The sequence below is a fragment of the Trichoderma gamsii genome (genome assembly GCF_001481775.2).
Source record: "Trichoderma gamsii strain T6085 chromosome Unknown Scaffold_2.2, whole genome shotgun sequence".
Taxonomy (NCBI): Eukaryota; Fungi; Ascomycota; class Sordariomycetes; order Hypocreales; family Hypocreaceae; genus Trichoderma; species Trichoderma gamsii.
Genome location: NW_020171339.1, coordinates 683,955 through 693,997, shown reverse-complemented (window position 1 = coordinate 693,997; position 10,043 = coordinate 683,955). Strand labels below are relative to the sequence as shown.

Sequence of the window (10,043 nt, the reverse complement as noted above, 5' to 3'; positions counted from 1 at the left end):
TCAGCGCAGCAAGGCGGCGCGGCTGAGGGATTGCCTTGGCTCATCTGGGTTTGGCGTCCCGGAAATCCCCAAGCAGCAGATGCTAGGCTGCACGTAGAACAGCCCCCGTCCATTGGTGCGAGAAGGATTTTTTTTTCTTCGAGTCTTAACGTGACCTGAAATTTGCAGAGAAGCTCCGCATTGTGGGCGTATATGTGGAGTGGGTGTTTCGGTCCGGAGACGTGCATGGTGAGGCATGCTAGCGTCCATGTATATGGAGTGCGTGCTGGGGGGGTGCCCGAGCATTGGGTTCGGCTCGCGTGTTTTCTGGTGGTGAGTTTGTTAGTTAGAGAAGAGCGAGCATTAGCTAGGCAGATTTGGCTACGGCGATGGAGGCGAGGTTTCTTTTTGTGTGTATTGCAGGGAATGCGCACCACAATGGCGATACTGCTGCCAAACATCTGGCGTTGGATCATGTACGCCGGCTGTTGGCCGTTGACAAGACAAAGGCCCCTAGTATGAGGAGGCAAATAGTAACGCCGAATGACCAAGGTGTCTAGCATGCTTCAATGACAGATGCTGTGAATCCACTTGATCACGCATGGCCGGGAGCATCCCCAGAGGAGGCTGAAAGTTTGGAGCCGGTTTGAAGCCAAAGACCAAAGCAGTGGGCTTGATTGATCAACGACGTCAAACTCGTGAAACGGCTTGACAAATTGGCCGGGGAAGTATTAGGGCCATCTCTGTTTCGGCCAAAGAGATCCGAGGCAGCTATCTCGACTCCAGCATCTAACTCAAACCTCTCTCTGGGCGCCATCGTCGCGAGGTGCAGTAGCATCCCGTTTTCAGCCTCGCCGGTGGGCAGATCTTGGCGTCGGCCATCGGCCAAGCTGTCACATTCTAGGACGTCGAAATGCACTATCGATTTGGTGATGAGTGTGATGAAGCACATGGCCTGCTGCATGTAGGTGTTCTGGGTATTCAATACGGGCAGGCCAGGCATGATCCGATCGAACTTTCGATGGTGATGAGCGTATGCACGCGTGACAATGGGCGCTGGTCAAGAACAGAGCCAGCACTAGTGAATCCGGCAAACCGCCGAGGAGGCGCCCGTGATGCGATGGGATGCGGGCAAGACGCAGTCCAGAGCAAAAACTCAGCGCTCACACGACACGATGACTCCGCGTATAGCATAGCAGGACTCAAAACTCAATTGCTGGAGTGAATGACTGACTTGGTGGCGCATGACTTCCGCGTATTGCCGTAAAGCAATGCTGTTAGCAACTGGCTGGCAGCGAGTCAGCAGCAGCCGTTCGGAGATGATTCCAGATTGCAGATTTGCGCGCTGGCCAATTGGCCGCCAAGCCGCCCCTAGCTCGGTCAATTACCAGCGCGAGCTTGTCTGCGGTGGGAGACGCTGAACGCGGGCAGCAAAGCATTGAAAACACCCCTCCAACCACCAGCAGGAGGGTCCGTCCAGACGCAAAAAGGGCCCCAGGGCAGAATAATAGCGCCGCTGAGTACGACCGAAAATTGGCCCTTTGGGAGGCAGCGCCGGTGGCATCTCCAGCTTTTCGACCCCGACATTCCCCCACGCTGGCCCAACGCAGCTGTCAGCACGGCGCCCATGGGGAAAATAGAGTGCGCGTGGACTGGAATACGGGGAGTCTGGAGAGGCCTGGGCGATGGGAGGGAAGCGCCGAAAAGGGCCAACTGATGCGGTTGGGCGGTGGCGGGCAGAGGCCATCGACGCCATCGCCATCGCCATCGCCATCGAGCGACTGACTACTGCAGATTGGCATTGACGCTTTTGGAGTGTTCAGATGCCCGTATTCAGCGCCGGTCAGCCCTGCCCGCCCTGCTCGGTTAGCACACCGCACATAGTGCTGTTTGTACGTAACAGCTGTGAGATTTTCTGGCATCGCCCAGCGAGAGGTCCTAGCGCTCGCAGCAGACATGATGCCGGCATCGTAGCATGGACTTGACATGGGCTTGGGCTGGCATGGATCGCCGGACGGACGTCGATGCGTTTTTCCTTGGCCAGATTAGATAATCCGGCGCAACGGTCAAGCACTGAAGATTCAAAGCAATGTCGAAGAAAGAGCAGCCAACAGCAACAGAAGTTCCACGGCGACTTCCATAACGGAACCTAGCATCATGCACACAATAAGTGCAACTGCCATCCGGCGCTAGTGCCCGAGCAGGAGCAGCCAGTGGCAGCCACCAACAAAGTCTAATGAGTTGCGCCGATGAAGAAATTTGCTGAGCATTGGACGCGATGCAGATAGAGTTGGGTACGTACAGTATCCCGTATTGACGTCTATCGAATCAACAATGACAGGCGGCCTACAGTTTGCATGTAACCAGCCTGGGGATTTTGCCGTCCAGGTAACCTGTCGAGCACACGTACCATGTAGCCCCCATGTACGTGCTGTACCCTGTCGTCCACTCCGCATCTCGCATCTTACTGTAGACCATGCCCCGGCATTTTCTCACCAGATAGTCTGGTACCTTGATTTTATTTTACTCTGACTATAGCCTCCAATATCCAATATTCAATATTCACCGTACAGGTAAATGCCACTGCCACAAGCTATCTGCTGCCTAATACTCGCACAGATGTCCAATTTCATCAGCGTCTGATAATTGCCAGTAACTGCTTGCTAGTGCAGGTCGCGCGTGTTGCATGTGTCATGCTAGGACCTCTGCAATAGACATTTGGCTCTCGACATAGGCCAGCGGCGAGCCCCTACCGCCGGCCCTTCTCGGCGCTTCTCTGCTTCGTCCGGGGCTAGGGGTCCAGCCACGGGCCACTCATGGCTTGCGACCGTCTCTGCACTGCGTCGGCCTTACCTCGTAGCTCAGCAGCCTCCGGCCCCGCAGATCCCCCATGCGGGCTTCCCCAGACCCAGCAGCAGCTCTTCGCAGCGTCCTCCAGCGCCTCCAGCACCTCCAGCGCCGCTAGCAGCACCGCGGCCAAGCTTCTAGCGCCCAGCGCCAGGGGCCCCTCAATCTCCTTTCCCGGCGACCAGGGGCCTCCCTTGCCCGCAAAGCCCAGATTTGCGCGGTGCCTTTGCCACATGCCTGCTCTCGCGTGCGCCTCCACCCTGGCCCCTTTTGGGTGCCTCGTCCTCTGGGCTGCCTGTGATTCGACGGCTTCAATTGCAGCGAGACAGATTTTGATGCGCAGACAGACAGCCAGCCAGCCAGCCAGCCAGAGCCAGACGGCAGGGTTGCATGTGCCTCGTAGCGGTCCCGGCCAATGGCCTGCGGCATCGCCTGCTGGCCGGTGATATCTTTTGATTGCGCTGCTGACCGAAACCGCGAGCACCGCCAATAGCCTCGTCGCCCGCGCCGTGATCGACGGTGGCTATGGGCGGAAGCTCCCCTGGCCGCGCTGCACGAGATGAGATGCGCTGCAGCCAATATTGCCACAGGCCAGGCCAGCTGCAAATTTTTCTTTCACTCTGATCCCACCAGCGCTGCTAACATTAGAAGGTCGCCGTGCCTGGACTCAGCAGCTGGCGCTAGGCCAGACCCGAACGCCGGGCTAGGAGAATAGCTTGTGGGTGAGGCCGAGCGCCACAACAGGCGGTGCCTCCACTTCTCCACCGTCCTCGTACCTCCAGGAACATGCAGTTGCAGCAGTTGCTCGCACATAAACTGACTCTGACTCTGGCCCTGACTCTCTGGATGTATCCTCCACCCCCTCAAGTCCACCCCCCCGCGCGCTCTCGCTCGATCTAGGCCCCTGCCAGAGGGGCGTGGCTCTTCTCCAGGTAGCGTCCAGGTAGCGTCCAGGCCATCTTTCCCCAAAGCCTCTCCACCATCGACGCTGGGCCATGCCTCGAGGCTCGCCGGCGTCACGATAATAAAAAGGTCGGCCTGCCTCCCGCCCTTCCCTGGGTTGCTCCTGTCTTGCCTCGTCGATCTCTGTCTCACTGCAAAGAACCCGTTCCGTTCGCTCGGCCCGGGAGTTATCTCTTCTTCATTCCAAGTCTCTGACCACGCTCCAACAATAGACGAGAGAATTCCAACGCTCGACGCCATGTCCGACTCGCAAGAAGTCCACCCCGCGGAGGCGCGCAAGCAATCCGTGGGCATCCACACTACCCAAGATGTCGAGCACATCGAGGCTCCCATCACCTGGCAGGCGTACCTGATCTGTGCCTTTGCCTCGTTCGGTGGCATCTTCTTCGGCTATGACTCCGGTTACATCAACGGTGTCAACGGCTCGCCCATCTTCTACCAGGCCGTCGAGGGCGCCCTCGCCACCAAGCTCACCGACAGCCACACCTCCCTCATCACCTCCATCCTGTCCTGCGGTACCTTCTTCGGTGCCCTGATCGCTGGTGATGTTTCCGACTGGATTGGCCGAAAGTGGACCGTCATCATCGGCTGTCTCATCTACATGGTCGGAGTCATTATCCAGATGGTTACCTCTCCCGAACACGCTCTTGGCCCCATTGTTGCCGGTCGTCTGATTGCCGGTCTCGGTGTCGGTTTCGAGTCTGCCATTGTCATTCTGTACATGTCTGAGATTGTAAGTCTTGGCTTGATAGCTTCATTCCAATCTAGTAATTCTTGGCCGCTAACTCTCTTCTGCAGTGCCCCCGCAAGGTCCGTGGTGCTCTCGTCGCTGGTTACCAGTTCTGCATTACCATTGGTATCCTGCTCGCCTCCTGCATTGTCTACGGAACCAAGAACTACCACAACACCGGTGCCTACCGTGTCCCCATCGCCATTCAGTTCCCCTGGGCCCTGATCCTCGGTGGCGGTCTGCTCTTCCTCCCCGACTCTCCCCGTTACTTCGTTAAGAAGGGTGAGATCCAGAAGGCCATCAACTCCCTGTCCCGTGTCCGAGGCCAGCCCGAGGACTCCGACTATGTCCAGAACGAGCTTGCTGAGATTATCGCCAACGAGGAGTACGAGCGTGCCCTGATCCCCTCCACCACCTGGTTCGGCTCTTGGGCCAACTGCTTCAAGGGTTCTCTCTGGACCGGCAAGTCTAACCTGCGACGAACCATCCTTGGTACCTCCATGCAGATGATGCAGCAGTGGACTGGTGTCAACTTCATCTTCTACTACTCTACTCCCTTCCTCCAGTCCACCGGTGCCATCAGCAACTCCTTCTTGATCTCTCTGATCTTCTCCCTGGTCAACGTCTGCTCCACTCCTCTGTCTTTCTGGACTGTCGAGCGATTCGGTCGTCGTACCATCCTCATCTTCGGTGCTCTTGGTATGCTCATCTGCCAGTTCTTGGTCGCCATCATTGGTGTTACCATTGGTTTCAACAAGACCCACCCCGATCCCGCCGACCCTACCCAGAACCTTGCCGACAACATCTCCGCTGTCAATGCTCAGATCGCCTTCATCGCCATCTTCATCTTCTTCTTCGCCTCCACCTGGGGTCCCGGTGCCTGGATTGTCATTGGTGAGATCTTCCCTCTGCCTATCCGATCTCGTGGTGTTGCTCTGTCCACTGCTTCCAACTGGCTGTGGAACACCATCATCGCCGTCATCACCCCCTACATGGTCGGTACCGACAAGGGCAACCTGAAGTCCTCCGTCTTCTTCATCTGGGGAGGTCTTTGCACTTGCGCTTTCGTCTACTCCTACTTCCTGATCCCCGAGACCAAGGGCCTGTCTCTCGAGCAGGTCGACAAGATGATGGAGGAGACCACTCCCCGTACCTCTGCCGGCTGGAAGCCCACCACCACCTTTGCCGCTACCATGGGCACTGGTGACTTCATTGAGAAGCCCACCACCGTTGAGGTATAAGCGATCTAGACGTGGTTCTGCATCTGCATCTCTTTACATAAAAGAGCTGTTTCTTCATTTTCATTTTACATTTTTCAGCTTCTATGTTTTTTTAACCTATTTCCTTTATACGCGGTTGGGGTGGATGGCTGCAAGTAATGGTATACTGCAGATTTTTTATGAAATCATACCCAGGGTACGGAGGATGTGCCCACAGAGATGTGTTTGACGTTGCGACGTTTTTTGTAATGCGGTAGAAGCCAACCAAATAACTATGCTATTAGTTAAAAATGTTAACCCAAAGATTCAAAAAAACTTTCTTTCTCGCGCTTTTAGGATGCGAAACAACCCTCTAGTTTTTTCACAGATCCCTTTTAGCAACCCCTGTTTTACTACTACTACTTTATCTTAATAGGATCATTCATTTGATCTACTTTTCTTTGGTCGTTTTCATTTTGTGTGAGTGCGTGTCATTGCTTGTTCTCGAGGCTTTCTTGTCTATACTACATAATCATTCCGCATAGCCATTCTGCCTTTTTGATTCCGTCTCGCAATTTGACACCCATCACCTTTTGTTGATTTTTCTCTCCTTGCGTAGCTGAGGTGAGATTTTTCCACTTCTGCTCTTGGCACCCTCGTGTCTGAAACTCCACCAATCAGCGTGTTTTGCATACTCAGACGGAAAAAAAGGACGAAAAGTCTTAGTGCCACAAAGAGGCGCAGATGTAGCCGAATATGGCAACTCGGAGCACAACGTGTCGAAAGGGAGGTAAAGGGGCGTCGAGGAGGGGATATGGCATTTGCTTTTTTTTTGTATAGACTGATCGGCGCTGCGTGGTGTGTATTTATTGTACTGCTGAGATGGAGAAATGGGGATCTAATGATGATCATCACCTACATGTAGCTTGATTTGCCTGGTGTCTGTTTGAATGGGGAGTGTACTGGATTTTGTATGGTCAATAACAGTTTACTATAAGTACATGTATGTGCTTGATTTGGAACCACTGAATTTCACTTGCGATGAGGGACAGGTAGAAATGGTGCCATCACTTGAGTGAGTGAAGTTTATTATGTCCTATTTTATGCCATGGTGACTTGTATGCTCTGATTCATTATTCATTTATTAACAATCTGAGATAACGTCTCGTTACTAATGGATTGAGATGTTTCTCACAAGTGATATTAGTAGGTAGGAACTGTCACATTCTACTTGGACGCTGAATTGATTTCTCTACACAAACCATCTCTTGATTGTTATTATGACCATATTGGGGTATCTTTGTTTTTGAATACATGTTTGGTATATCTTGACACATCGACTTTCGTAAATGTAAAAATGACAACAGCAATAGCAACTCTTGCGCTCGCTTAAACCGCCCGAAATAACAGAAAGAAATTGAAACAACAACATCACGTAGATTGTCATCAGTCGCCACGTCTCGCAGAAGCAGAAGCCCGCTCATGGGATCCAGCCCCGTCGTCGCTCGCCTCACTCACCGAGGCCACCGGCCCCTGCAGGATATTCTCTGTGCTCTTCTCTCCCCCATCTTCCCTATCCACGCCGCTCCCCAGGGGCCTCATCCCATTCTTCGTCACCCTCCACGACTGCAGCGCGAAGCCGGCGTCACCACCAGGTCGGGCCGGCGTATTGCTGCTGCTGCCGCCGCTGCGAGTCTTTTCGGAGAAATACCTGACGAGGGGTGCGAGCGTGGGCACGCAGGCGATGAAGATGCCGACGTTGGTCTCGACAATGGACCACTTGATGGCCTCGGCGGAGTCGAGGTAGTTGGCGAGGCTGGTGATGGTTTGGATGCGGATGATTTGGACAATGGTGACGAAGATGCCCAGGGCGAAGAGGCATAAGAGGGCCATTTTTCGACGGAGCTTCATTTGGAGCTTGAGGAGAATAGGGAAGGGGAGGGCGAGCCTGCGAGGTATGAGTTAGATGCGTTCTTGTCTCTTGGGGCCGAGAGAGAAAAGGTCTGCTTGGGACTTACGTTATGACGTCGAAAATGATGGTGAGGGATGAGAACGTGATGTAAAAGGGGACTGCCTGTCCGCAATGGCCTGGAGTGGTGGGTATCCATTGCTTTTGTACCTACATAGACATAATGAGCGATTAGTATGAGCGTTCATACATGGATGTTTTGAGAAGAGGCCATACCGGAATGCACAGAAGCAAGAAAACGAGCAGAAAGGCGATATGTGCCATTGTGACAATCACGGCCAGCGAAATGGGCACCAATCGATATGCGCCTGGGACTAAGCGGACGTAGGACACGAGCAGGCTGGTTTTGAAACCCCAGATACCAAGAACATAGCTGACGTAGAGAAATTTGTAAGTATAAGAGAGAGAAGTGCCCTGTAGAAAGACATAAGTCGACTTACAATGGTGCACCGACGTATTGCGTCTGGAAGTTGTTAGTATTTGAAAAAATGATGGGATAATCGGCGGAAACGGGTTAAACGCACAAAGCCAAAATTGACGACGTTTTGATCCGGCATGTCGTTGAGTGAAGTCAATCCAAGACCCCATTTCGTCTCTGTAAAGTTGTTAAGAACTGTTATGAAGTTGAGATAGGGTTGAGGATACACGTACGGACGACAATTGCGGATGCGTACCCGCAAGCTCCAATCTATATAGTTGCGAATGCGAGTCAGTCAATCTTCCCTTGGACCCTCTCTATATATATCCCACTACGGGGCGAGCTTCATTGGAAACTTGAGAATTGAAGCAATCGAGAGACAGTGACGGTGATGTAAAACATACCCAGCCAGCGATGATTAACCAGTCATCTGTCATTCTTTCATTAGCCCCAGATCTGATCTATCCGAATGAAGAAGCGGTGAAACTCCAACAAAAGCGACGATCAACGGGGCGAAGAACCCGCAAACCCGCTTCGCTCGATCAAAGAGAGATACGTACCTAAACCCACGGCCTTTGCGATCCTCGTCCGGACATAGATCCGCAGACACAGCGCGACCAGAGACAATGCCGTGACCCCCAGGGCAATGGAGGCTATCATGGACCCATTGTTTGGCGTGCCCTCCCGCGTGTTGTACGCCCACGCCATTGTTTGTCGTTCCCGCCTTCTAAACAAATGAAAATAGAAAGAGGTGTAAAGGGAAAAACAGCAAAAAAAGCCTGGAGGCTCAAACTCAGAAACAGTGGAGGCGGGACGACCCTTGGTATCTGCTGCCAAGAAAAGGGGAGCTTGTAATCCAGAGTGTCGGGTTCCCTTGGCCGGGGAGCGAGGGTATTAAAAGTGAGAGAGATGGAGAGAAGGGGGGGTGATACTATTATGTGTGCAAAACACACACATGCATAGCAAAAGGAGCACCCTCAAAATATTAATACCCTGATGCCTTCGGACTTAATGAAACGCAACAACTGCTCGCAAGCGTCGGCATCGTGGACAGAAACTACTCCTGGTGGAAGCTGTTCCTGGGCGCAATGTATGTGGCTTGCAAACTAGGCAAGCATTGAAGCGTTTAAAGAAAAAGCCACACACGGGATGAAAGAAGATAAATAAGCGAAAAAGAAGGAAAGAAAAAACGTCAGCATGCAATGAGATGTCTCAGTCCATTTAACGGATGGTAAGTTAAGACGTCCGATACCACCCTCAGCTCTTGGCCCTAAAGATCTACCGGCCTCCCCCCCTTCTCTCCCCCCCAAAAAAGAGGTTTGCAGTAGAGGATTTGGAAGACTTCGCTGACATGGGGGGTTTTTTCCATCGACTGCCGGCCCTATTACTGTAAGAGTAGGCAGAGAAGAACGTGAGTGTGTGTGTGTGTCAGCCAATGCCGTACCCCATGTCTCTTGACCCTTTTCCTGTTTCTTCTCTCTGACTGCTGTCAAACTGTCTTATAAGGGAAAGGGTTCCGCTAACTCTCGCTGCTACCCATTACTCGTGCGTGCCCATTGCAAGAAGTTGGTCTGGGTTAGATCGAAATAACAAGCTTCCTATCTTCTCTAGCTGGTGCCTTTTTGTGCTAGTTACCGTCGCATTGGCTCCAATACGGAGACAGCCGAATGACTTTGTGGCTTCAATGCGAGACCCAAGCATGGGGCTGGGCTGTCTAGTCTCAAGTTTCTATCATATGTCTTTCAGCTGTCTTTTTATCTATATATTAAAAAAGAATCAAGTGGAAATGAGAGGCGTCCAGCATTGACCGACATTTCACTCCGGCGTTGCCAAATCAGTTTGAATCCGGATGCAATCTTTCTTTTCCCGTTTTCTTTCTTTTCGTTTTTTTTTTTTTTTTTTTTTTTTTTTTTTTTTTTTTTTTTTTTTTTTTTTTTT

The 10,043-nt window shown here is 52.5% G+C and overlaps 4 protein-coding genes across 4 annotated transcripts; 1 reads left to right on the top strand and 3 right to left on the bottom strand.

Moving 5' to 3' along the window:
- Window positions 1-542, bottom strand: TGAM01_v200751 (hypothetical protein; the record flags this gene model as incomplete). The annotated part of the gene is made up of 2 exons (XM_024548617.1): window positions 1-306; window positions 414-542. 2 exons carry the CDS (start codon window positions 540-542, stop codon window positions 1-3), a joined length of 435 nt encoding a protein of 144 aa, XP_024406628.1.
- A 2,228-nt stretch (window positions 543-2,770) lies between these two features.
- TGAM01_v200750 (hypothetical protein) lies at window positions 2,771-3,061 on the bottom strand (the record flags this gene model as incomplete). Its single annotated transcript, XM_018802065.1, has 1 exon — window positions 2,771-3,061. The coding sequence occupies one exon, from the start codon at window positions 3,059-3,061 to the stop codon at window positions 2,771-2,773; it is 291 nt and encodes a 96-aa protein (XP_018664890.1).
- Window positions 3,062-4,027: 966 nt separating this feature from the next.
- On the top strand, window positions 4,028-5,760 carry TGAM01_v200749 (hypothetical protein; the record flags this gene model as incomplete). Its single annotated transcript, XM_018802064.1, has 2 exons — window positions 4,028-4,522; window positions 4,588-5,760. The coding sequence occupies 2 exons, from the start codon at window positions 4,028-4,030 to the stop codon at window positions 5,758-5,760; spliced, it is 1,668 nt and encodes a 555-aa protein (XP_018664889.1).
- A 1,404-nt stretch (window positions 5,761-7,164) lies between these two features.
- TGAM01_v200748 (integral membrane protein) lies at window positions 7,165-8,542 on the bottom strand (the record flags this gene model as incomplete). Its single annotated transcript, XM_018802063.1, has 7 exons — window positions 7,165-7,666; window positions 7,737-7,837; window positions 7,904-8,060; window positions 8,128-8,150; window positions 8,212-8,282; window positions 8,339-8,375; window positions 8,510-8,542. The coding sequence occupies 7 exons, from the start codon at window positions 8,540-8,542 to the stop codon at window positions 7,165-7,167; spliced, it is 924 nt and encodes a 307-aa protein (XP_018664888.1).
- Between the last annotated feature and the right edge of the window lie 1,501 nt (window positions 8,543-10,043).